At 42.9% G+C, this 26,158-nt stretch overlaps 2 protein-coding genes and 4 non-coding genes across 9 annotated transcripts; 5 read left to right on the top strand and 1 right to left on the bottom strand.

Annotated features, from left to right (window-relative positions):
• Nucleotides 1–8,907: 8,907 nt before the first annotated feature.
• RIC3 (RIC3 acetylcholine receptor chaperone) lies at nucleotides 8,908–18,281 on the bottom strand. 4 transcript variants are annotated; one of them, XM_061564604.1, is made up of 7 exons: nucleotides 17,984–18,281; nucleotides 17,066–17,188; nucleotides 14,182–14,393; nucleotides 12,628–12,694; nucleotides 11,935–12,031; nucleotides 11,290–11,411; nucleotides 8,908–10,958 (listed from the first exon to the last, which is right to left on the bottom strand). In XM_061564604.1, exons 2-7 carry the CDS (start codon nucleotides 17,184–17,186, stop codon nucleotides 10,543–10,545), a joined length of 1,035 nt encoding a protein of 344 aa, XP_061420588.1. In that variant the 5' UTR covers nucleotides 17,187–17,188; nucleotides 17,984–18,281; the 3' UTR covers nucleotides 8,908–10,542. The 4 variants fall into 4 exon arrangements, with proteins under 4 accessions (XP_061420588.1, XP_061420587.1, XP_061420589.1 ...); XM_061564603.1 differs by having other exon boundaries at nucleotides 17,991–18,281; XM_061564605.1 differs by having other exon boundaries at nucleotides 18,153–18,171.
• Nucleotides 18,282–18,510: 229 nt separating this feature from the next.
• On the top strand, nucleotides 18,511–25,455 carry RPS11 (ribosomal protein S11). Its single transcript, XM_061564611.1, has 5 exons — nucleotides 18,511–18,574; nucleotides 20,569–20,700; nucleotides 21,389–21,464; nucleotides 22,964–23,093; nucleotides 25,244–25,455. Exons 1-5 carry the CDS (start codon nucleotides 18,560–18,562, stop codon nucleotides 25,365–25,367), a joined length of 477 nt encoding a protein of 158 aa, XP_061420595.1. The 5' UTR covers nucleotides 18,511–18,559; the 3' UTR covers nucleotides 25,368–25,455.
• LOC133350460 (small nucleolar RNA SNORD35) lies at nucleotides 19,922–20,016 on the top strand. Its single transcript, XR_009756068.1, has one exon. It is a non-coding gene; the product is annotated as a small nucleolar RNA SNORD35 (small nucleolar RNA).
• Nucleotides 21,002–21,097, top strand: LOC133350458 (small nucleolar RNA SNORD35). Its single transcript, XR_009756066.1, has one exon. It is a non-coding gene; the product is annotated as a small nucleolar RNA SNORD35 (small nucleolar RNA).
• Nucleotides 22,452–22,546, top strand: LOC133350461 (small nucleolar RNA SNORD35). The gene has a single exon (XR_009756069.1). It is a non-coding gene; the product is annotated as a small nucleolar RNA SNORD35 (small nucleolar RNA).
• Nucleotides 24,092–24,186, top strand: LOC133350459 (small nucleolar RNA SNORD35). The gene has a single exon (XR_009756067.1). It is a non-coding gene; the product is annotated as a small nucleolar RNA SNORD35 (small nucleolar RNA).
• Nucleotides 25,456–26,158: the final 703 nt, after the last annotated feature.

Below are 26,158 nucleotides of genomic sequence, written 5' to 3'. Positions count from 1 at the left end.
TCTCCGAAACGTCGTGATTTTTATTTTATTTTACTTTTATTAATTTTAATGTTTTACCTACGTGACTTTACCGAAAAAACCTAAGAATACGAATCCTTGCAGTCACGAAAGCTTCAAATCTAGAATGAACCTCCGTTTGTTCACTACTCTACTGGATATCTATTAAAATAGCTTTATTGCTCATCGGATTCTTCCAGTATAAATACATATTCTGATTCTTAATATTAACCATGGGCCGGTATCTCTTCCCGCGACGTGTCGTACCCAAACCCACTTCTTCCTGTGTACGTTCTCTAAATCCAATCTATCTCTTACAGTCTCAATGTAATTCCAAGCATCGGTCTACATTAACTAATGTGCTGTACAGAAACAGTGGGTTATTTTATAATTTGCCGAGAGAAAGGCAGTCATAGGCGGAGGAAAGACAAGAAAGGTCTTGAGACGACTTCGAACGGGGCATGGCGTCGATTTCACATAGCTAGGAAGAGTTCCAGAAATTCAGGGGAGTAGATGATAAGTTAATTATACCACTGAACGAACATTGACTGAGGGCTTCGATAGCAAGCCTTGATAGCAGGAGCAGGGAATGCGTGTCGGGAAGGAGAGTAAGAGAGGTAGGAGGTTTACTGGTAGGAACCACCTGGTTCCACCAGCCCACAGGGATGATTGTGTCCGGCCGTCGTGCATCCAAAAATGGGAGGGGTGGGGCTGGGTGGAGAGGGGAGTGTGGGGAGGGGCTGGGTGGGGAGGGTGGGGAGAGGCTAGGTGGGGAGTGTGGGGAGGGGCTGGGTGGGGAGGGTGGGGCTGGGTGGGGGGTGGGAGGGGTGGGGCTGGGTGGGGAGGGGCTGGTCACCCCGTGGTGCCTTTATAAAACTCAACGTTTAACCTACTCACGCCGGCTCGTGCCCGCCCTCACAGTCGGGCATATTTGCGGAATACACCACGCCGCTGTTGACCCTGGCAATTGACCGAGCAACCCAACGTTCCTACCAGCTCCCTCCGCAGGAATGTGTTTTTTGTAGCTGAGTATAGTGAGATGAGACGAGTGATGTAGACCAGAACCAGTATATGGATCGTATTGAAAAGAGGGTTTCAGCAGCAGCATGAGTGAATACATTGCAGATGTGGGGGATGCTGCACAGGTGGAGATAGGAGGTCCTGCAGATGCGCGATGTGGGAAGAGATTGAAAGCTCCGGATCAAATCACCTCCGCGATTGTGTACACCGTTTGCCAGTGCAATGTCAGAGTTTAGTAGGTACTCAAACTGGAGTTCTTACAGGGTGTGGGGACGTTTTGCTGATGAGCGATACTTCCTATGATCACTGTTACATTGCTTGTATGGCTTTATTTTGGTGATTTCAAAAAGTTTTTTTGGTTTGGCCATGTTTTGTTTGTTGTAGTACGGAGTTGGACTGATGGCTTTAATCTAAGTTGTCTTGTGGTTGTTGTTGTTGTTGTTTGATTTGCATCCCATTGGGATTTTTGCACACAGCGATGTTGTACAGTGCTTTTTTCTGGAAGATTTTTTCTGTTTTTTCCTGGATTTTTCTGTTTGCGCATAGTCACTTTAAGATGTTTTATTGTTCATGTTTTTGTTTTTTGTTTGTTGCGGTTGTACCCGATTCAAGAGCCGAATGGCTCAGAGGGCTATACCAAATAAATGCAACTGAAACTGAAACTTCTGCTTTAGTTTACCGTGTCAGTGGCAGGATGCGAGAGTGAACAGGGCGGTTGAGTACATGGAATAAATGTAAAAGTAGAGTTGGGTGTCGTCGGCATAGGAATGATACATGGCAATAAAAATGGAAATTATGTTACCAGGAAGGATTATATATACTGTGCAGAGAAGATCAGGGGGTTGAGGATGGAGCCTTGTGGAACACAATCGTGAAGGGATTTTTCAGAAGTCAGGTGGTGGGGAGATAGGAAATAGGAGCAGGCAAAGTTGTCATTCATGATTTTCTCATCCTTTTCAGAGCAATGGGTGGCAGATTGTTCACACTCGATCATTTACAGTCACGGGGGAAGCTAGGTTCTGGGAATGCAAGAGGGAGTTTACACAACACTGGTAAAATCATTTTGAGATATAATTCCGCATGTCAAAGGTAAATATAGGATAAATACAAATGTACCGTATTTATATCTCAAATGAGCAGAGGCAGTGCTCATCTCCTACTTGCAGCCCTGAGGCAGTAGTGGAAATTCCAAATTACTATGATGGGGGATGAGTATATACACACAGTATATGTGTGTATGTAGGAAAATTAACAACAAATCGCTGTTGATTTTCCCACAAAGTGGTATTAATATTATCGACCAAAACGGGCTGATGGGTGGAGACTATCCCCCACTCAACCAGGGATTTAACTCATGCCCTTCCCATTGCGAGCGGCTCGATCTACCAGGCTGAGCCACATGGCCGGTTGAGAAATACAGTACATAGGCTACAGATATTATTAATTGCAAAGAAACAGATGAATAACATCGTGCTGTTTACGATTTGTCTCATTTTAAGCTGTGTAAGTAACACAGCGGAGTAAGTTTCAAAATGTGGCGGCATTCTTTAAAAGTGAGACGTTAGTATTGGGTAATAAGACACGTGACAATATGTTTTAAAGTGCATATTTTCAAGCAATTATATTTAAGTGATGCTGCGTTGGCAGTGGGGGGCCATGCACAACACGCAAAAATACTCAACACGTTGCCTAAAAAATAAGTACAATAGGCGACGTTTCAGACAACGGACCTTCTTACTTTACCCTTAACGTTGCCTTTGCTTATTTCAGGGCAGTCCCAGTAAATACAATAAGCTGGACCAACGTTGCATGTTTACTGGGGTGTTATTGTCGAACGTGCCTTTTTTGTTGGTGTAATTTTTAAAACATACTTTAAATAGCCACAGACTTTCTATGGGGAGCGACGGGACCACACGCCTAAGCAGTTTATGAATTGTAACCCTTGTACACGTGGTTGACGTTAGGGTCACGCGCACATCGGATGAGGCCCATGTCAGCAGCACGTGTCAGTGACGTCACGCGCCATGTCGTCAGATGTCACCCACTGCCCCACTGACTCCGCTGAGTATTATTGACCCGTGACTCATGTCTGAATATCCTTGTCTTGCGTTTAGGGTTACTTACACGTGAACTATATTTGTAACCAGGGTGAGAGCCCATTGATTTGCGAGATGGGTCGTGGAAGTGAAGCGATAGGAATGAGAATAACAGAAAGGCATCCCAGTAAACATGCCAACTTTGGCACAACGTTGGCAACGAATCACGGGAACAAAGTGCATGTAGGTGTCCAGCTCTTTTTTGTCGATCCACTGCTGGATGGGTCGTACAAATTCTAGATTTGAAGCTTTCGTGACTGCAAGAATTCATATTCTTAGGTTTTTTTCGGTAAAGTCACATAGGTAAAACATTAAAATTAATAAAAGTAAAATAAAATAAAAAATAAAAATAAAATTCACGACGTTTCGGAGGCAACACAAGTCTCCGTCATCAGGTGGGACCGTCACAGCCAGATTTGCTGCATCAAGTGAGTCAGTGCAGAAAAGCAAAACATTATCAGAATAACACTGTCATGGACACTGCCGAGTGTGCGTTCAGCGTTTGTTTTTGTGTTTAGTTTTTTTATCCTTCCCCCGCACTTCCGATTAACACGGTTGGCTCCGCACAGTGCGAAATAAGTTCAACATACATCATAATCAGATCAGAAAAAAAAACTACATTTCTCGGGATAATAAATACCAAAAATTTCAGCTGTACTTTTGATAAAATTGCAAAGGATTCAGGTCTCTGGCAACCCAGCAGCATTTAGAGCTCTGCCGATGGAGCCCTGTGGACAAATACAAACCAGTTTGCTGATTAAGCACAGCCTCGCACGTTCTCCGAGAAAACATTGGTCACACAGCCCCTTTGGCTAATGGAGGAAAATGTTGTTTTGCTTTTATTAGTGGTGAAATAGACTATTATCTGTTTATTTATTTATTATTCATGGCTTGAGTGTTTCCTTCTCAGTAATGGGCCATAAATACTGGTGTATGCCCCACACTTCATCACGGGTCACGGTTATGAATTTCGTGGCCAGACGCAGTGGCGGCTGGTGTCACAAACTTCCGGTGGGTGGTGTTGTAGGGGCTACTCTGAGATGAACAATGAATTCATTAAAACGAGTTGACGTTTCATTGACTAATGTACTTGCATGAGATTGTCATCTCTCCTGGCTAATGTGAGGCCACTCTTTAGTGACGTGAGCGAGTGTTTCTAATCGGTGAGTAGCACCTGCTATGCTATTAAGCTTGGAAACATGGGGGGGGGGACCTTCAAGTGTGAAAAGAAGCGTGCTCTTCGACAAAAACAACGCATGCATTCGAGAACATTCATTGTTAATTACATCTACAAAATCTAATTCAGCTCAAGCCCCTTCGTAAATTATCAGACTTTTGTGTGTCCATCCCCACTACAAAATCCCTCCCCTATTCCCACCCCACGTGAAAACATTCTGCTCCGAGCAGCGGCGAGTTCCTTGTGTAGCCTCTTCTTCCCGACTCTCATCTTTCCTAACCTTTTGATCCAAATTTCCAACCCCCTCTTCATTAGTTTCCTCTTATATCCCATTCTTTATGCACTCTCTTCCCTTCCCGTTCCTTTTTTTGCCATAAATCAGATCATTGACTCTACTTCCCTCCCGTGGTGTGCTGCTTAAAAAAGATGCGAGTTGGTAGCAATAGAGTGGCAGACAAGGAATTGAACATATTCTTAGGTTTTTTCGGTTAAGTCACGTAAGTAAAACATCAAAATAAAAATAAAAATAAAAATCACGACGTTTCGGAGGCAACACAAGTCTCCGTCATTATTCGTTATTTCGTTATTTTCGTTATTTGATTTTTATTTTGATGTTTTACTTACGTGACTTAACCGAAAAAACCTAAGAATATGAATCTTTGCAGTCACGAAAGCTTCAAATCTAGAATTAAGGAATTGAACACATTCAAGAGCATTCCCACTGAGTAGATGGAGCGATGGAAATAATTTCATATGCAAGTGCCAGGTGGTCTATTGCGAATATTTAAAGTGGTCCTGTGCCTTTCTTAGCTTGACTTAGCCTTCAGAACAGCATTCGCCCAAACAGTCCTGTTAAAGGCGAGAACACATTTCTGCGTGTGCCCCTACACCATGTAGAAGCCCTGTGAGTCTGTGTGATCATGTGTTGAACCGTAAGGAAGATAGTCAACCCCAGACGCCGAGAGGCGACAGGTTCGAATCCTGGGAACGGCAAGTTAACTAAATAAGACACATGATTACAATACACGTATTGTATGGTTCTTAGAAAATATTTGAGACACCGATTTTGCCGCCAAACTAGCAGAGGGTGCTCGTTTATAAAAAAAAAACATTTATTATTTTTTGTTTACTCAGGAAAGCCCTGACTAAGTTTCAATGCTCTTGAGACTCAGCGCTGGGCACTGGTCAAAGGTCAGACTTTGTGGCACCAGAACAAACATCTTTAAACATATGGTCGTACGTGCATTACCAGTTGGCTTTATAATCAATCGTATACACTAATGCGGTTGAATGGTAATGGATGATTTTGAAGCATTATGACATACATTTTTCATAAAATTAAGAACCACTCTTGAATAATTGATCACGTATTTGTATATGTGAATGTATCCTGTAATTGGAATGAGGTTTCCACTTCCTGGCTCAGGGTCAACATTGGAGATGATAACGACTCTGAGTGGCATACATTTTGGAGAATTTAGCTTTGGTTACCATTGAATTTAAATTATTATACCTTCATAGCATGTGTTAGGTTGTACCATTGTCAATTTCTTTTCATGCATACTTCAGTTTTTTATTAATCTGATATTCCATACAACTCAATTTCATTTTACACTGTATTTTGTGGGTAGATTTCAGCTTATGCTGTGCTGTGGTCAGTGAAATCCATACTTTGTATGCTTATTTTCCTAACAAATTAATCAATGCTGAAACGTGTAGCATTATATCAATCTTTACACGTTATTTCATCTTTTGTCTTGTTTGTGCCCACTCGTATCTCCTCGAGGATTGCTCAATAATTGCATTTCATTATAAGTTAGCCAATGTTATGCATGGCACTCCAGCATAACATAAATCAGAGGGAGGCATCAAAGAACGCGTGCTTTATTTGCTGCCCTGCATCACATGACACCAGGGAAAAAAAACCCCACAATATTTGAGCATGCGATGTATTCAACAGTATTCGTGGCTTTTGAGACGATTTTCACAATTGACATCAACACATTGAACAAAAAGCAGGAGAATATTGCAGCAGTCAGCACCCACAAGTGTAATTACTGCCATTATTTTCAGGGCAAATGTGAAGTGAGTAGTGAAAAGGGTAGCAGGAGATGGTAATGCGCTCTTATGAGGACAGATGCTTCCCATGCCCTTATAATTCTGCGACTGATAAAGACGTTGTGACATTACATCGTTATTTCATGTCCGAGTGACAGGTAAGAGCCCATCGAAAGTCATTCGCAATGAAACCCGGGTGACCAGAGTTTGTAAGGACAGTTATTAATTTTCAATTTAGTTGTCGATACGTATTACATTTGTGAGTTATGATACAGGTTCCTAAATATCAATTTTTATAACAGCATGATCTGGAAATTTCTTGGATATGTTCCTGGTTACGGCTGTGTAAATCAAAACATTGAACGAGCCACCACAGGGACAAGAGGTCACTAGAAGCACTCGGGCCTCGCTCTGGTCCGGCAAGGGACAGCATGGGGTCCGTGAGTGCCAGTCGAATGCGACTCGAGTACAGGAACGGTGAGAGACAACTCTCTTTGCATGGGAGCGATGCCGCTCCCATGCAAATCCACCCACCCCAACACCAAGCCGAACCATTTTCACTCACACATCACCCCTCATGCATTGCGTGCAACACTGAATCCTATAAAACTGTTGCACACAATCCACGGGGCCACCTCAACCTCCAAGTCGCCGTATGCCAGGTCAAAGGCGGAGAAGAGCCATACCCTGGTGAGATTATTGAACATCTCGTCGACGCGAGAGGAAATTTGTCACTGATGGACAGAGTTCCATCCTTCTTGGTTTCCAGGACAACTGATGCTGACCGGGAGCTGGAGGAGGGATCAATGATGCTATCTGTCAGCATCTCCCGCACAGCTTCATCAACTTCACCGCGCTCCAGTTTGCCCATGTGTTCGCGTGGTATCTTCATCGATGCTGCTACTAATTCAATTGTGTGGCAGCTAAACACATTCTGAAATGTAGCTGGCAGGGCCTGCAGGTCAGACACCCTGGCGCTGGGCAACTGGTCCCAATTCACATGGACCAAATGTCAAAGCGCAGCGTCACCCCCGCCAGCACCCCAGCCACACTGGCCGGCAAGGTCAGCATCCCACTGCTTGGAGCTTGCTCGTAGAGTGGAAGTAGTAGACCTCCACCACCAGTGTGCAGCACTGCACCGTCACAAGCACGGGATGGGGGTTGCAGACAGAACACTCAATACACAATAGACCCAGCCACAGCACCTCTCCTGCTTCTAGAACGTCAACCATCGGCCTGTGAGCGCTGCACTGTGCAGAACCTCCACCCTCACACCTCTCCCCCCAGCCTTTCTTGGCTATTTGCCTCCCTGAGTAACTCGACGCCCACATACCTTCCTCTCATGAGGCCCCCAGCAGTTATCTGTGCCCTACATTCTAATATCCAATCCCCCCCCCCCCCCATGCCATCGTGAGAGCTGGGTAATTGCATTTTTTAATTGGTTACAGATTATCAGTTCCGATCATTCGACCGTTTGGAGAATGTGAAAATAGTTGGCGAAAATGCCTTACCGACTTGTGCCACTGGACGAGAGGTGATGGGCGGGGCTTTGTTACATCAACACCATGAGGCACGTCACGCTGGGCGTGGTTTCCCGCATTTGGGAGACAGGATGTGTGGTTGTCAACCGAGTAATCGACGACAACAGTAGGCGATTTCACAGTTTTGGTGGTTAATCGACCAATCATCCCAGCTCTAATTGTGGGAGTTCCCCATCTTCACGGTGGTGCCAGTTTCTCTCGTCGAGCTCGCTTCAGATCCAGCTCTGTCATCGTGGGCTTTTGGCATGAGAATGGTCCCTGGCCATCCAGCCATTGTTCCACTGACACCACTGGCCCAGAGGGTGGAAGACTTCAGACTCTGACACCACGACCCAACTATGAAAGTTATTCAAGGTTAACCTGTGGATTCTAAATTTGAAGTTTTTAAGTAACCTGTTGATGTAAACTTTTTTAATCGAGACAACTGTTAAAAGCATCCCAGATTACTTAAAATGTGTGGAATTGCCACATCTGGCAACTCTTGTGAGAAGTGACATCAAACCTGCACAGAACACTGGGTATTCCCAAGATAGCTGTAAATAGTGCAACATGTTTTGTGGGACAGTGTTGAGTAATGGAGTTTCTGGCGAAGGAATATCTCAACACAGCTGAAATTTACAGGAAATTAGCTGTAGACTTTGCTAATGAGCTGTGCTAAAGTTATACAAATGCATGAGCCATTATTGGATGGTGAACAAGCTTGTGTGAAACCCAAGTTAAACAATTATTTTAAAATATCCATCTGCATCAATGTGGAAACCATTCAGACTTGATAAGGTTATGAGATCATTCTGAAGACAAGTAGATATCCTGAAATGGATGTGCAAATATCGTGATCTATTCTATGCTTCTGACATGATGGCATTACATGCTGATGGTACACTTGTGTATGCATAGCATTGGAATTACTTGGAAAATAGAACGAGTTCCATTCACTCCACTTTATTTTCCATAGAAGTGTAGATTGACCTTGAACAACTTGCATCCAGATCCTTAAATATTTCCAAGTGCTCAATTGGATTGCTTGGCATAAATGTGTTGTTTAATGCAATTGTAGTTGGATTGCTGATGTATCCAGTGGTTTTGACTTGCGCTGTCATATATGAGCGCATTATGGCGATGTATTGTAGGCGCCCTCCGCATTCTCCGTTGTGTGAGCGACTGTTCTGCATTAAGTTCCATTTGTGCTGTAAAGACTGTAAACCAACGCTTTTTGTTACTGGAAGTAGGTGTCTTGTTTTATTCTGCATAAATCATTTGTATTTATGATATGATTTTACAAACCTCTACAAACTACGGAACAACCACGTTCAAAAGAAACCAGACAATTTGTAGCATGCATGTTTAACCATTATTGGCTTATGTGTTACAGACATATAAATAGCAATAAACAGATGAAAATACAAATACGCATGAATACAAAACATAAATAAAACCAATTTGTACAATTAATTTTTACATACACCAACATTTGAAACCATTGGCGAATATAACAAACGGTTCTCGTTTGATGCAGGATAGAACACTTTGAAAACTGAACCCTCGCTTTCATAGTAACCAACTTAATACAGGTAGGAACAGGTTCCACACTGCCCACCATGTATTATTTGTCTGTCTGTCGTGCATATGGGGAGGGGAGGGTGGGGGTGGGAGGGAGGGGCTGGGTGGGGAGGGGCTGGGGCTTGTCACCACGTGGTGCCCTTATAAAAAAACTCAACGTTTAACCTACACACTACACTTATACAGGTAGGAACAACAGGTTACACACTGCCCACCAGGGATTATTTGTCTGTCGTGCACGAATGCGCTGTCCAACCAATTTCCTACCTGCCCACTCCGAAGGAACGTGTTGAAGGAGAATCAGTTGTGTTTGTGGATTAGGGGGTAATGTGTATTCAGCCAGCACCATCAACGTCCTGGGTCCACGGTGTAGCTGGATAACCAAGGCAATATCGGTTCTCAAGTGTATAGAGTTTGATGGTCTCACCCCATCACCAATAAGGGCACAATAAAGCCTTCATCAAATTAATCAGATGTTGCACTTGATATGGCTTATCCCTGCTCTTCGGGATGTGAACGTTAGACAGGACACAAAGAAAACCAATTACATAAACTTTGTGGTTATGTTAAGCGGCCTACTGAAGGGAGACTGCAAGTAGTTTTATGCCATCCGGGGTTCTCCCCCAACAAAATGGGATACGACAATTACTAAATGGTTGCATGATATACCACAACTTCTCTTCGTACCTTGACAACAAGAAGACAATCGGGCCAAATGGAAGAACAATATACAGTGAAACCTCAACTATTCCCACTAATTGAGGGATCCATTTGCCAAGAGTAGTGAGAGTAATATAATTTGGAAGTATTGCTTATACAGGTGAGATGTTACCTCAGTAACTGCACTGAGTATTTTATAGACCATATTTATATTTTTACAAAAACATGAGGAAATTAAATAGAACGGGTGTCTTGCAGGTTTTTTTTATGTTGGTTTTAAATACAAAAATAACATGCTGTGCTATACAACTGTTAACTGCAGTTAGATGTGTGAATAGTCGTGTGAATACATGAGGTTTCACCATACATAATTATTAACACTGAAATGTATTGCCAGAAATATATTTGAGGCCCACCACGACAACACCGTCCGTTACATTTTCTCCATGCTCGCCGCGATCCTTTTCCTCACTCCGCTCGTTTGCTCGTCTGCGTGCTGTTTGAACTCTTCCTCACTGCCATCACGGCCCTCGTCAGTCTCGCTGGGTCCTGCGACATCGGGTGACAGATTTTCCACTTCCATCTCAGACGGGCCTCGAACGCCAGTGCAGTGCGCTGTCACGTGACTCTGCTCATAGCCTGCATCGTGATCTTTCGCATCCACATCGTTGCTGTCATCACATCGATCCGATTTGCTGGTAGGGCCCATGGTTTCTCCAAGCTGTGTGTGACCGGTCGGTGTTTCTGCGCTGCCTTCGGCACAGACCGCAGTACCAGCTTCTTCCACCGATGGGGAGTGTTCACCTTCTGCGGCAGCTTGGTGTCCTGGACATTCACCCCCTGCCGAGTCTGCAAGTTTGTAATAAATACAACTCACGTTATTATATGATCAATAAGGGATAGAACAGGCCAGCGAGTCATATGTGAGCACTTCACTAACTTTAATGAGTGCTAGAAACACTCATGGATGATATTGGTCGCGAAAGCCAACGTGTTAAACTAATGTAGAGGGTGTTGGTGGTATCAAAGACGTTGGCCGTGATAACCCCTTGACATTGAACTCCCCTCATTACAGACTGTGGAGTCTACCACTCCATACAGGTTTGTTAACATCGCGACGTTTTGTGAATTTCAGCCATGCGCATAGCGTCAGCGTGGCAGTAACGTGACGGCCACTGACCGTGTTGGGGGTGCGTGCCGCCCCCGGGTGTATCCACACCGGTGAAGTCGGTGCTTTCTCTAAGTGTGCGCGCGATCTCCTGTAACTGAGACAGCAGTCGCTCTTCTTGCTCACCGCCACTTCTGCCACGCACACACACATGATCGGGCAGTTAAACCTTACAGCTCCTTTTTTGTCCATTGCCATGATCTCATATGTTCTTATTACGAGTAACACAACAACTAAGGGATCGCTCAAATTGATCAACATGCATCACAAGTGTACACAGTGTGCTGGAGGAAAGGGAGTGAAGCATAATAGAGTCAACTCTCCATTATCTGGGGTAATAGGAGGGAGGAATGGCCCGCAAAAAACTACAACTTTGGTATCAATTAGGCTATACATCTACATTTGCTTACTAGAATGGAGGTGAATATGTAGAATGTGTCATTGGTTTTTATTGCTTCTTAAAGTGATCGGTTAACTTGCTGAAGTGGTTGCAGACAAATGAGCATCAAGTTGCTGACCCTAGAAGTATGGTCAAATAATTCCCACGACTCACCCACCATGAGGCGAACCTCATTCAGCAGTGGATTAACAATGTACACGTGTACATACAAATACACAAAACACTGAACTCAGGTGTAGGATTGCTGATACAAGCACCTGCCATCGGAGAAAGGCCCCACTTTAGAGGCGAGTTTCTCCAGTGCTCTCTCCGTGTCCTCCAAACGCTGCTTTAGCTGGATGAGCTGGTGTTCACCTTGAGTGGGGTACAATGCAATGACAACAACTGTCAACCACCTCATCATCATCACCATGATGTGAAGTTGCTGTAATATGCTATGTTTAAGTAGTACGCATTGGCATGTATGCAGTATGCTACGGTAATCCCACGCAGAAATTAGCTGGAAGCAGCGGGTATCAATCCATTGACCCTGTGAAAACTGCCCACTAAGCTAACCCAGTGATAATTACCCTTAATTCCAGTCACAATTAGTGTGTGTCCAACAGCTCTGGGGCCATCCAGACGTCATTATAAATGGTTTAAATTGAAAGACGCAGCATTATGCTTGGACAAAGAGAAAAATAAAGAAAAGCAAAAGCAGAATGAAATGCTGGTGGCTTCATTCAGTCCAAAATTTCATCGAGAATTGAGGATTATATTTGAGAATACCCTAGTTTATTGCAGGTTCAAAGAAAATGCAGGAATTTAATCAGTGTGCAATGAAATGAACAAATCTCACACACAATCACACCAATCCCTGCTCAGTGACATCCAATAAACTGGCTAGGCATGTACTACTATGTGAGAATGCACAAGAGCATGAATAGATGTTTGGACTGAGATTGACTTACTCAGACCACTGCCGCTCAAACACTTAACCGGCTTCTTCGGTTGTGAACCATCTTTTCTCGTAGTAATCTTAAACAAAAAACACACATTCACGTTATCAACCGCTAAAATAAACTTACATCATAAACTTATATTTAACACATCCTCAAATGCAGGTTGTCATCATAACTTGTTGTCCGTGCTGTAAAACTGATCTCACATGGGGGTTTATTACTTCCGAGATGAGCATTCAAAGCCAGCCTAGAAATCAGTTGAATGTCCTTTATTTAATCAGGATAGAGCACAATTACTTATTTCGTTTAACAGGAAGATATGGGCATCATGGAAACTCCTTTGTCAGTACCAAAATACGAGACCTACTTAAGATGTTAAAACCACCAAACTGAAACCTTTTACAAGGAATCATGTCTGCATTAACCACAATACTTGTGGTCAGAATGCAAACAAAAAATATACTCTGAACAGTATGTGCATTGTCTTTGAAACTGATTGGTCCACACCAGAGACAACTTTCTTTCGAGCCTCGTCTCAAAACGGTGTTAGACCAAAGGATGCCAAAAGGCGTACAGCACAAAGACAACGCACTATCAGAGTAATGAGCTCGGGGTGAGCAGCAACATCATGGGACCTCCTTTGCCAGTACCAAAATATGAGAATAGAAAGTGATGCAACAGTCTGTATCACTCCACAAATAAATTTATGGTTTGAAAACTCCCCACGGAAATTACTGTGCAGCTGGAGTCAACCTCGTCCTTCAACCCATCACACCTAATACAATTAGTGTAAGTTGGTCGAAAGTCAACAGTGATTTTCTTGTGGGTAGAATGTATCTTCACCGCAGCAATGTCGAATCTATTCTACTGTCTCTGGGCCACCAATCGACATGGGCAATGAGCAATGAACAGGAAAACATGTATTGTTGATCGCAACAATTTCCTTGATTCTTTTTGCTTGGACATTAAAATACTAGAGGCTGATTGTCAGAAAACTGTCCCAACATACGCATGGGCATATTACTACTTAACAACTTGGGCATATAGCAAAGGAAAGTGATGGAGTGGTGAGGTGGTATCAACAGAATTTGCCATGATAACCTCATGACATAGTTTGAAATCGATTATGGGTAATGAACCACTAAGTGCAGCTTGGCTCAAGCCTCCTATCAATTTCCACTGGCACATCCGATCCATGCCAGTGCGGGGCCCTCACGGTAAGGGTGGTTTTCCACTTGCTATTCTCCGTGCCGAGCCAGAACCAACCCGTCTGGTAGCTGGCTTCACAAGACATCTGAATCTGGCTCGGGGCCAAGCAGGGCAAGAGTCGGGGATAATGACATATTCACTGCATCATATCCATGCATATTGACTTTCCTTTGCGTGCGATTTTGGCGGCACAGCTCAGAATCTGTAGTGGAAAAAACCTGGCACCTCCTGAGCCATGTCGGACTAGCTCGGCGCAGCCCTGGCACAACTTTGGGTTTTACAATGGAATACAGGTATACGTTAAATGGCCAGCAGCCGCCTAACGACAGACCCACAACAGTCCCCAGCGAGCACCTTGAAGAGGATGTACACGACGTAGATGAAGATGCCCAGGCAGTAGACGGGCAGGACTTGCCCCATGATGCTGCGGTTGCTGGTGGCGGGCTGGGAGTTTGCATGGTGACGAGCGCGTGCCTCGGGGATATGAGACCCTCCCATCCGGGGCCGCTCGGGCTGAGGGCCGAGCGGGCGCTGTGGCGTCTGCTTAGGAAATTGACGCGCAGCTCCTAAAGTTGTCGAAAGGGAAGAAAAAAATCACCCTCGGTAGCTGTATTTTGCCTCAATTCCAGAATCACCCAAGTGTTAAGGAACTGGGTTAGACTGAAACTAAGTCTTATTCTTAGGTTTTTTCGGTAAAGTCACGTAGGTAAAAAATTAAATAGGCTAGCTTTAAATAAAATCTGTTTAGAGTTCGGTGACAACACAGCAGCAGATGTGAGTGTGAAAAAACCTAAGAATATGAATCCTTGCAGTCACGAAAGCTTCAAATCTAGAATGAAACTAAGTCTTTTTCCAGGGCCACCGGCTTTGGTGTAATCAAACCCATCCATTACGATGTCTCTATAGCATGTGTATATTCTCTGATTAATGTTTCATTTCTGCCTCACAGTGTGATTCTAAGAATAGACCGCTCCATGCTTATTTGAGCACTTTCAGCTTTTGCTCCAATGTATTTGCAAATGTCCACGTTTCTCATCTATATGTGATAAAAGCCAATCTGCACTAATTAACAACTTTTCTGTTGGAACATTGGTTATGTTGCTTTTCATGCAAGTTTCATCGTGTTGATCCTGACCCAACCTCAATAAGTGTGGAAAAAAATGAAAATTCTTGGTCTACAGTGTAGACTCTACACGGTATAAATGTAAACATCATCAAATAAGTGGGACTAGTTTTTGGAGCATTATCAAATTTATTTACTAAACGTTTACACAGAAATTACATTCCTCAACTGTTAGCAGGGTTGAGTTGTTTCTCTGACAATGACTATGTACTGTACATACTAACAATGAATCTTTAAATTACTATAACGATTGTCAAATACCATGAAATACAACCTTTTTATATTATGGTGACTCAGTGAAAATGTATTAACTGAGCTCTCACAAAGGCTTATAAAAACATACTTCGAGTAAAACCAATGTTTCCAAAAATGGAACAGCTAAACTTAGATTACTTCCAGAAAGAACCAAAATACATCTTACAAGTGGAGTCAGACAGCAACATGTGCTTTCGCCAAAGTCATTGACATCGACAGAGATGTTTTCCGAAAATTGGAATGGAGAAATTAAGCCATAAACATGAATGTAGAAAATATTAACCATCTTAGATTTTCTGATGACATCGTCACATTATAACAATAAGTTGAAATAAACTACAGAATATGATTGAAGACCTTAATGAAGAAGGCTGCAAAGTACATTCATGCCTTAACAAGATTATAAATGATTCTGTGGCCTTGTTTGGTTAATATGGTAATTATATTAATAAGAGCTAAATAAATGGCTGCTACTGCTGTTACATTAACACAAATGTTCACCATTCCCCCTGTTTAATATGGTACATTTTATGAACAATTGTGCAATTATAAATGGCACAAAAACCACTACTTTAATATTTAAATATGTATTTACAATGGTGCTTCAGTCTGGTATTAAGACAACCAGATCGTTGTCAAGGTCTTGTTTCTTAAACCACAGAAGATTATATTAACGATGGTTCTTATATTCTTGGTTCTTTCGTTAAAGTCACGTAGAAGGGAAATAATAAAATAATATAAATATTAAACAATACAAATTCTCACGACGTTTTACTTTTTTCAAATTTTCTTGCTGTGGATTTCACACCTGATGATGATTGCTTGTGGTGCAGTCGAAACGTCGTGATAATTTTTATTTTGTTGGGTGGTGGCGGGTTTAACGACACATTTATATATTTAGGCGATCGAACCCAAAAAACCCTGTATTATGAACAATGGTTACATTATAAACGAAATCACTACCACTGCGTTTCATATCCCAGTGCAGATTAACAACGGTACTATTGGAAATGCACAATATAGTGGTCACCAAATCTTTATAATTGAGCACCATTGTCATCGCTACCACGGCTGAACATGCTAGCTCTGATGAACCACGGTGTCCTGCTGCAATTGGAGATGATGGTGGTGGTGGTACTGATGCTACTATTGGAGATGATGGTGGTGATGGTGGTACTGCTGCTATATTGGAGGTGGTGGTGATGATGGTGGTACTGCTGTATTGGTGATGGTGGTGATGATGGTGGTGATGGTGATGATGGTGGTGATGGTGGTGATGGTACTGCTGCTGTATTGGTGATGGTGATGGTGGTACTGCTGTATTGGTGATGGTGGTACTGCTGTATTGGTGATGGTGATGATGGTGGTGATGGTGGTACTGTTGTATTGGTGATGGTGATGATGGTGGTACTGCTGTATTGGTGGTGATGGTGATGATGGTGGTGATGGTGGTGGTGATGGTACTGCTGCTGTATTGGTGGTGATGGTGGTGGTGGTGGTACTGCTGCTGTATTGGTGATGGTGGTACTGCTGTATTGGTGGTGATGGTGATGATGGTGGTGATGGTGGTACTGCTGTATTGGTGGTGATGGTGATGATGGTGATGATGGTGGTGATGGTGGTACTGCTGTATTGGTGGTGATGGTGATGATGGTGGTGATGGTGGTACTGCTGTATTGGTGGTGATGGTGATGATGGTGGTGATGGTGGTACTGCTGTATTGGTGGTGATGGTGATGATGGTGGTGATGGTGGTACTGCTGTATTGGTGGTGATGGTGATGATGGTGGTGATGGTGGTGGTACTGCTGTATTGGTGGTGATGATGGTGATGATGGTGGTACTGCTGTTGCAGTCGTCACCCTGGCCGGAGTGAGGAGTCTCTCGCGTCGCCATGGGCACGAACACCTTCACTGCGAGCAGCGAGAAGCAGGCGGCCACGCAGCACAGCACGGCCACGCGTCGGAACCCCGACTCGGCCATCGCTTCCGTGCAAAACAACAACAACAAATCAACAATAAATCAATCAATAACAACAACAGCAACACCGCTACGGGGTCCCGCACTGAGCACTCAAACCCATACAGGGCCCACAGCTGTGCGAAGATTACGTCACGTCCGTTCCTTGCAAAATAATTTAACATATAATTTAAATATGCACATACTGTGCGATTACAACGTAACTATTCGTGGTAGACAACTATTATGAGGGGCTTGATTAATGTAGTAGATTGGAGTGGCCGCATTATTTGTAGACATTGCGAGAGGCGTTTACAACTGAATGCGGCGTGCAACTCCACGTGGTTCATGGCCATCAGCACAGCAGCCGCAATGCTGCTGAGGCTAAGCACGATAAGGCTGGATAAGCACGAAGATTGTCGTGTGTGGAAGGATAATTGATTGTCGTGTGTGGAAGGACCATTGATTGTCGTGTGTGGAAGGACAAATGATTATTGTGTGTGGAAGGATAATTGATTGCATAGCTGTCAACCCGTACGATTCAGCCCCTATTCTTGCACAGGGAAATTGAGTGTTCAGGTCAATACGGCGTGCAGACGTTTCAGTGTGTTTCTCCCTTGTGATGGGACTTTGTAGGATGAACTTTGAGATGTATAAGGGGCACGGGGTGATTAATTAAGTCTTAAATGTTCCGTATTAAGGTAGGCACTGATAAGGGTTTGTGACCGAAACGTCAACTGTTATTCCGCCCCCCCGCCCGCCCGCCCGCCCGCCCGCTCCAGGTTATTCACGAATGTTGAGTTTGTTGTGTTTATATGCACCACTGACTTGGAAGGGTTGTTTTTGTTTAAAGTTGCTGAGCAAGCGCGGCCAGCGACAAACAGCACCGAGACATGAAGGCCTTCCTGAATGGAGAAAGCCTGCGACTAATTAGGGGGGGGGGGGGAGACGTAATATTATCACGTCCGAGAGTACGGAGCGACTAAATACATCACTAAGTCGCCCCGTGTGTGCAGGAAGCTGCACTGGAGCAGGCTCGAGGCGGAGGGGTCCTCGTGGGGAGAGACAAAGGCGGAGGTGGAGACGTCCATCCAGCAGTGGATAACATCGTGGGCGACCTCGGTGCCGATGACGTAATTTCCGGCGTCTGTTACCAACGTCCTACGTCTTTTCCGATATATATTTCAAAAAATATATTAATACAACGTATAGCAATGGCAATATAGACGTAATACGCTGCACAATGTTATATATATGTATTTTTTTTTTAATGTTTAACAATTTAAAAAAATATATGAATATTAATTATTCGTGACGTATTTCCGACTTCCGGCCCCTGCGCGCGCAGTTCGGGAGACCCCGCCCGCCCCCGCTCTCTTTCCGCTCTGCGCGGCGCCATGGCGGACATACAGGTGGGGTGTTCGTCGCTCGCTTCGTCCTCTTCACACTTAAACCACCAGCGCCTCGACGCCTAAATCACAACGAACATTAAGCGCTTAACGCAGCTACGTGTGTGTGTGTGTCTCTCGGTAGCGGTTAAAGCCGCGAGAGCTTAAGAGGCCCGAGATGAGTTTTGACGCTTTCGGGGCCTAAGGCTGCCGTAGGAGCACGCCGCTGTAGGCCTCGACAAAGTCGCGGCTTAAACATTTAATAGGTCTGGAGAAATGTGCAAGAATAAGTCGACGGGGTAACTGTGTGAGGAAGGAAGTTGTGGTGAAACGCCTATGTGGTTAAAGGTTGTGCGTAATGGTTCTGGTGTAGGCTGTGTAAAGAGTTGTACGCTTGCACGTGTTGTATAATGAAGCCATTGGTGGGGCTTTTATGTTGGTTTGCAGTGGTCATACCTCTGCTTTTATAATTATCTGTATGAAGCCGATGTTTTATCTCAAGGCAGTGATGTACATGGATGTACGTTGAACTATTGCTTCTAGTGCTTTACTGCTGCACCCTGAGCCTTCGTTAAAATAGTCTACATTAACGCAGCACTTCAAGCCAATGTACTGTACTTTAATGTTCTGCATGAAGTCTTAAAGCATTGTAAGTTAAGAATGGACAACAAGATAATTATTTCATAAATGCACGTGAACGATGGACACTAGTTATTACATTCGGCGAGGGAAGCGTTCAAAGTGGATTGATCACGACTCATGGTGACTATCATGCCAGTGCTTCAATTTGCATTGGCCTCAAGTTTTGTTTAGTTTTCGATTTCATTTGCCACGTAGGCCACTACCATTCGCGTTTAATTCGGTTTTGGCTAATTAATATCTTGAAATGTGTTGGTACCCCTGGAATCGTTGCACGACGTTGAAGAACGTCGGCTTTAGATTGCGCACGTGGTTGATATGTAATGGACCTCAAGTGGGTCGTTGGGAGTAAGCAAATGTATTGTCTGCATTCACGAAGGCTTCATCAATTGCAGTAGTGTTACGTATTGTTAATATGGGATGGGAATGCCACCACCCCCTAATTTTTTATATTTTTACAATAAGTGATAGCTTTTGGGCCAAAGGCAATTGCGATTCTCAATCCCACAAACAAAAAAATAAGTTACGTAAACCATAAGTATATTGCAGGAACTGATAATTTCGTAAAATCGGGTGGTGTACAGTAATGTAGATCTATTCAAGAGGTGAAGGCATAACGAAGTGGAAGTCGGCAAATGCCACATCTTGACTTTGTAGTCTTGTACACGTGTTTAGCTCAGTTTACAAATAGACACATTTTGGTTACTCGTCCATTGTGGATCTCGACGTGGCTTGATGTGATGATTTTCTTCTCACGATGGTCTTCTGAGCACCTTTGGTGAGGGAGCTATGCTGAGATGCCTTTTGGCTTTTTCTGATCAAGTCCACGTCCCATGTCTCACTGCCGCTACTTGTAAATACCTTGGCCAGTTGCCACATTTGAAATGGTTGAGTACATTATGTTAATTATCTAAATTATTTCTGGTTACCACCCAATGAGAAAATAAAGGCACATAACGGGATTTTTATAGTCGTAGTATTTTTTGTCTCGCAGAACGCTACATTAAAGCATTTTTTATTTTATTTAAGAAGACAATATATGCTGCTATGTACTTGAGGTGAATTAACTGCATCCATAATTATTTGAATATGAAAATGTATTTGACCACCCTAATGCTCATTACGGCAAACTCGATATACGTTTCACATGTATAATATAAATTCAAGTGTAAAGTTTAAACTAAATCTACATAAAACAGATGTAGTTTCTGTATTGGAATAGATAGTGCCATGCTTTCTCAAGGCAAAATTGCTTTAGGACAAGTTTGCCATCAAGGGATCTTGTGTCCCTTGATTGTAAATTAAGGTCAATTATTGAATAGGCATGTGCCAGAATCTGTTTTATTTTAACTGACCAATTACCTGCTCTATAATTTCAGACTGAGAGGGCCTACCAGAAGCAGCCCACTGTTTTCCAAAACAGGAAGGTACTTGTGTCGGGCTCTGCAAAGCAGAAGAAAGTCCAGAGGTACTACAAAAGTGTGGGCCTGGGCTTCAAGACCCCCCGTGAGGTAAGATTTGCTTCAACCTGTGAATATCCATGCAGGGGGAAAAAATACTACACCTCTGCTTAGCAGATCTGTCATCTCAGAAAATGTTTCATAAATAGGGGTCGGCAACCAACAGCTCCAGATGCGGCTCTTAGTGCTGCTTCATGACGTTATTTATGAAGGACCATCTCGTATTCACATGCATTGTGGCTTTTACTGAATAAAAAAATGGTTCCTCTTGTTTTGGTTGCCGATGCCTGACAACTGCCCCGGGTTTTATCTCTGTGATAATGCTGGAAGTACTGTGCTGTGGGGGCATGGCTTGATATGATGATTTTCTTCTCACGATGGTCTTCATAGCACCCTTGGTGAGGGAGCAATGCTGAGACTGCCTATTGGCATTAACTGATCAAGCCACTGCTGTTCCACATGACGTGTGATGCTGTTCTAAACATGTTACCCAGCCATTTAATGAAATAATTTGATTTTAGGTTTTACAATTGTACAAAGTATGATGTAAAAAACTATCCAAGTATTTCTTTGAAAACGCAAATATAAATCATATACTTAGCTGCAGGTACGATTAAACCATTAGTTGGCATCAATGTAATTCCAAGCAAAATGCAGCTGTTGTTACTCGCTGGGTTGTGGTTAAATTAAGTATTCATGTGACGTGATTATATTACCTATGTTTTTGTATTTGTAACAGGCCATTGAGGGCACTTACATTGACAAAAAATGCCCCTTCACTGGCAACGTGTCCATCCGTGGCCGTATTCTTACAGGTGAGTCCTTAACTCTTTTTTTACATTTACAAATTAGTGCTGTGTGGTAATAAACAGTGTTCCTGCACAAATTCCACATTACTGTGTAAAGCAGTCGAGTTTTCTATGAAGTTGTTGACTTCCCCAAAGTGGTAGTCATGTTCTCTATCCCAGGGTAAGCCATTGAGAATTGGCAATTTTCCGATGATCAGAAGTGTCTGGTTCCCAAAACAAATCTGCTTGGGGTTATCTCCATTTTGACCCTGAGCTGATCATTGCAATGGCCCATTACTACTTCAGGGTCTAGTCTCAGCATGCATGAGGTGACTTCTACTGTTGCAGATTTTATTGGCATTTAAACAAGTGTCGCAGCGTGCATCCATAAGTTCATTTGTTTGATTAGAACTTTTTACCCAGGAAGCGACAACGAATATTACGACTTTCAGATGGGTCTTGCATTTGAATGTATGGCTAGTTGCTTTTTAAACCAGTTTTTTTCATGTTGGGGGTATCTCAAATAATTGGGATGAAACACGCAAACCAGGGGTTAATACTCGGATGGGTTAACGAACCTCCCTCCGATACCACCATCTTTTGGCCACCCTGGGGGTCTTGCGTGATCCCAACAACCTTTTGTCTATAAAACTGGTCTTATGTGATGGTATCAAATCTTAACACCTTGGGAAAGTGACGGCAGCAAAAATGTTTGTCCCATACGATGATAATTTATCAGGAATTGACCAAGCAACCTAATACTGGGCCCTGCAGGAAAAGTGTGCATTAAACAAACATTTCTGCTAGTGCTATAAAAAGGCTGCCATATTCTGGAGTGTTTTTTCACTTGTAAATGTTTTTGTTTTATAGCATTCATACTCTTGTTACATGCTTGGGATTCGCACCAATAAAATAATCGCATTGCTTAATTTTATCAGTGTATGATACTTGTTGAGGTATTCAATAATTTTAGTCCCGAGTATTTTTTTACAATAAACTCGGCTCTGATGTGGCTTGGCATGATGAGTAATTCTCACGATGGTCTTCATAGCACCTTTGGTGAGGGAGCATTGCTGAGACTGCCTATTGGCATTTCCTGATCAGGTCACTTCAGATTGATATTCTAATCATTGTACTCTAACTTGTGAAAGGTAACACTAGGTGGCAACCCAGTTCTATGAGTGGGAGGGACGTTTAATGTTAAGACTTGTCCATTGCAGCAAGAAGGCCATGTGTTATATTCCCAACTTGGGTGCCTTTCTGTGTGGAGTTCTCTCCCTGAGCTGTATGGGTTTTTTTCTGGATTATCTGGTTTTCTGCATAAACTAAAAAACATACCATCTAACTGGTATTGGCCAAACATCTCATTGCAACAAAAAATACCAACAAATGATGCAGTTAGGTTAACACAATAACTGTGCCCTCTGCTGCAAAAAACGTTGCAGGCATGAAACCTGATAGTAATGAAATAACTGTAAAGCACTAAGCCTGCCTGGCACGTTTTAACTTTTGTGTGCCTCCCCCAGGTGTCGTCACCAAGATGAAGATGCAGCGCACGATTGTGATCCGTCGTGACTACCTTCATTACATCCGCAAGTACAACCGTTTTGAGAAGCGGCACAAGAACATGTCCGTCCACCTCTCGCCAGCGTTCAGGTGAGTCCTGGCATAACCACTGGCAGCAGTGTAGAACACGCAAAGGACATTGATGACAACGTCTGGGAGCAAGGGCGTGACAGTTACAGCCCAAGTGCTGTGGCCTCCATATTTGTGTGGTGTGATACCAAGTGAGAATTAAAGAGGCATCTTTAACTTGAGTTTGAGTTCATAGAGGTTGCTCGGAATTTCAAGCCAGGGTAGTGTAAGCAACTTGGAGATTTTGAATAAAACGTTGGGAAACCATTTTGTCGCATCAGGAATACGATATTTGGAATCCTGAAGTCACGTGTAGGATAGACGAGAAGGGTAGGTTATAAAGATTGGAATTAAAGACATCGATGGGGAAGACCTGAAGCCAGATATTTGTACGTTATAACCTGATGGGACACAGACCTTGGAAGGCTTTCATTTTTCAATAGTTACGGAATACATTTTCACACACTTAATTTGTCTTACAAAATCATGCTTTTTTAGTTTGCTTTTAAACTACAATCCGTCATGATGGTGTTGGATTTAGAGTTAAAATCTTGGTCTGGGATTGCATGCCATTATGTGAGTAGTCAGTCGTCGTCTACATATGGAAGGACTGAACCTGCCATCAGAACGTGTGATCTCTATCTCATAGCAGTCAGAAATGAGCATCGTGCCAATGCTGACCAGGTACAAATGTAGTTGGTAATTTTTGCATAGCAACCAAACACTGTTAAAAGATTTTGTCCAAGTCTCCATCAACATTTCCATTGTTATAAATAAATACATTACATTTGCTCGTGCTAAAAGGCTGGTAGGATTCAGAGTAATTTCCAAACAACATACATAGTGGTAGTACATTTTCCTTCTATATAATTTTCCACCCTTGTTAAGTTTTTGAAATTGTGTCCAACGATGGAGGGATACTTGCGTAAAACTTTTGTATGTTGCTTTGTTACTTCTAGAGGTGTTATTTATTTTAGTCCCGAGTCTTTGTTCAAATGAAACATCAGTGCTGATGTGGCTTGACATGATGAGTAATTCTCACGATGGTCTTCATAGCACCTTTGGTGAGGGAGCATTGATGAGACTGCCAATTGGCCTTTTCTGATCAGGCCACTTCAGATTGATATTGTGATTATTTTTATTCGCTTGTTAAAGACAAGACCCCCCCCCCCCCTCCAAGCTAGTCCTATATAATTATGTGTTAATGCAATAGAAGTACTGGGTGGAATGTAGCGCTTATTCTAGTGTGTGAACACTAATACAGCACTATGATATAATCAGGTTCTGAAGTATGAGTACTTGAAGTCAAGTTACCATTTACTGTTGAAATTGCAATGTGTTTTGAATTGTATTTCTTTAGTAAATATTTTAAGGTATCATAGTTGTTGGGGGTTTTTTATACAGGGTGTTTCATAAAGATGGACCCAATTTCAGAGATGTAGCGATTTCAAATCGGGTCCATTTTGTGAAACACCCTGTATTATGTTCAAAGCTGAGTTTGTATTTATAGCGAGCAAATTAAATAATTGCACTTTATAACTGCTTCGACGATACGATCATCATAATAAACATTGTGCATATTAAAAGCCATAATTCATATCGTAAATCACAATACAATTTTGAAATGTCAGATTATTTTTTGGAAGCAACACCCATTTTCTATACAAATTGAAAACAAAACGAATGCTGGCGGCCACTTCGTAGCTGCTCAACGACAGAGGTCATCATTGTGTGCCACAGAAGTTGTGCATGCATGACCACAATTTGTATTTGTAAAGCATCTGAATATAACTTTACAAGCAAGGTGACAAACTTCACAGTGCTTTTAAAGGAGGGTTGTGATCATGAAAAGCTATTTTTTTCTGAGTGTTTTTGAAATGGAGGTGGAGAGGTTAAAGAAAAGGTAGGAAAATCAGACCGCAGTACAATGCGTGCCTAATGGCACTGGAATAAGGTTGGGGCATAAGTTACTTGTTCTCCATGACTCTTGAGTCCATCTTTAACAGCACTTCACATACGCCCCCACCCAGTAGAATTGGTCAGCGAGCCAAGACATTTTCTGATCACAAACCACAGCCTCCGTCTGAGTGAAGACACGGCAATAATGTGCGTGCGGGCAAAGTGTTTCATTCACTCCCTGTGCATTTCCTCGTCCCCATTTTCCTTCGTAGGGATGTGCAAGTGGGCGACATCGTGACGGTGGGGGAGTGTCGGCCGCTCAGCAAGACCGTGCGTTTCAACGTACTCAAGGTCACCAAGGCTGCCAGCAACAAGAAGCAGTTCCAGAAGTTCTAAAGTACACATGTTTACCACCATTGTGCTCGATGGCATGTAGCCTAGATGGCTTGCGTGTGGAGCTATCAATAAATACCCAGACCAACAACGGTGCAGTGCGAGTCCTCTTTGTTGCTGCTCGAGTGCACGGTGCGTGCGATGAATGGTGCTGTCGAGGTTTTCATGTTGGCGTTGCGCTGTTTTTGCTGCATTTTAATATTTTAAGTCGACAGGTGCTCTGTAAATTGAAATTGACTTTCAAATTACGATGCACAGATTGCGTGAATGGCAATTCGTGGGCATTGTGGTTGGTTAATGGGGGTTTTTATAAGCTGTTGATTGTGTTTGCGTGACAGACCATCAGGAATTGTGTGTTTTGGAAGTTAATTTAGCCATGAGCGCTTCCATGAAACTGCAAAAAAGATTACATTGTAAATCGTTGGTAAATAATTTAAAACCTCCCTGGTCAAGTCTGGAGATTCTCAAGCAGTTTTTACTTGGGAGACATTTTCCCTGGGAAGGAAATGGAATCCCATGGGGTAACAGTGCCATGCAGATCAAATGGCAACCTGTGCTGTACTGCCTACTAAAAGATCAGCGTCTTATTCTTGACACGATTCCATAAGTCTCAATTGATTTGCGGTTAATTATTTTTAGACAATTCGTCATGGACTACTGATTCAAAATTTTAAATTTATATTTTAACCTTAGCGCCAATTGCTGAAATTGATTCGTGTGAACGTTCCAACTGCACGGCAAGTTCTATTGTGATTGGTCGGCGATGGCCATTGGGCACCGGCATCATGCATAGT

Source organism: Lethenteron reissneri, chromosome 33, assembly GCF_015708825.2.
Source record: "Lethenteron reissneri isolate LAM-NWPU_2019-01 chromosome 33, ASM1570882v1, whole genome shotgun sequence".
NCBI classification, from domain to species: domain Eukaryota; kingdom Metazoa; phylum Chordata; class Hyperoartia; order Petromyzontiformes; family Petromyzontidae; genus Lethenteron; species Lethenteron reissneri.
Note: the sequence above shows the minus strand (reverse complement) of the source record. Positions and strands in the feature narration are given on the sequence as shown.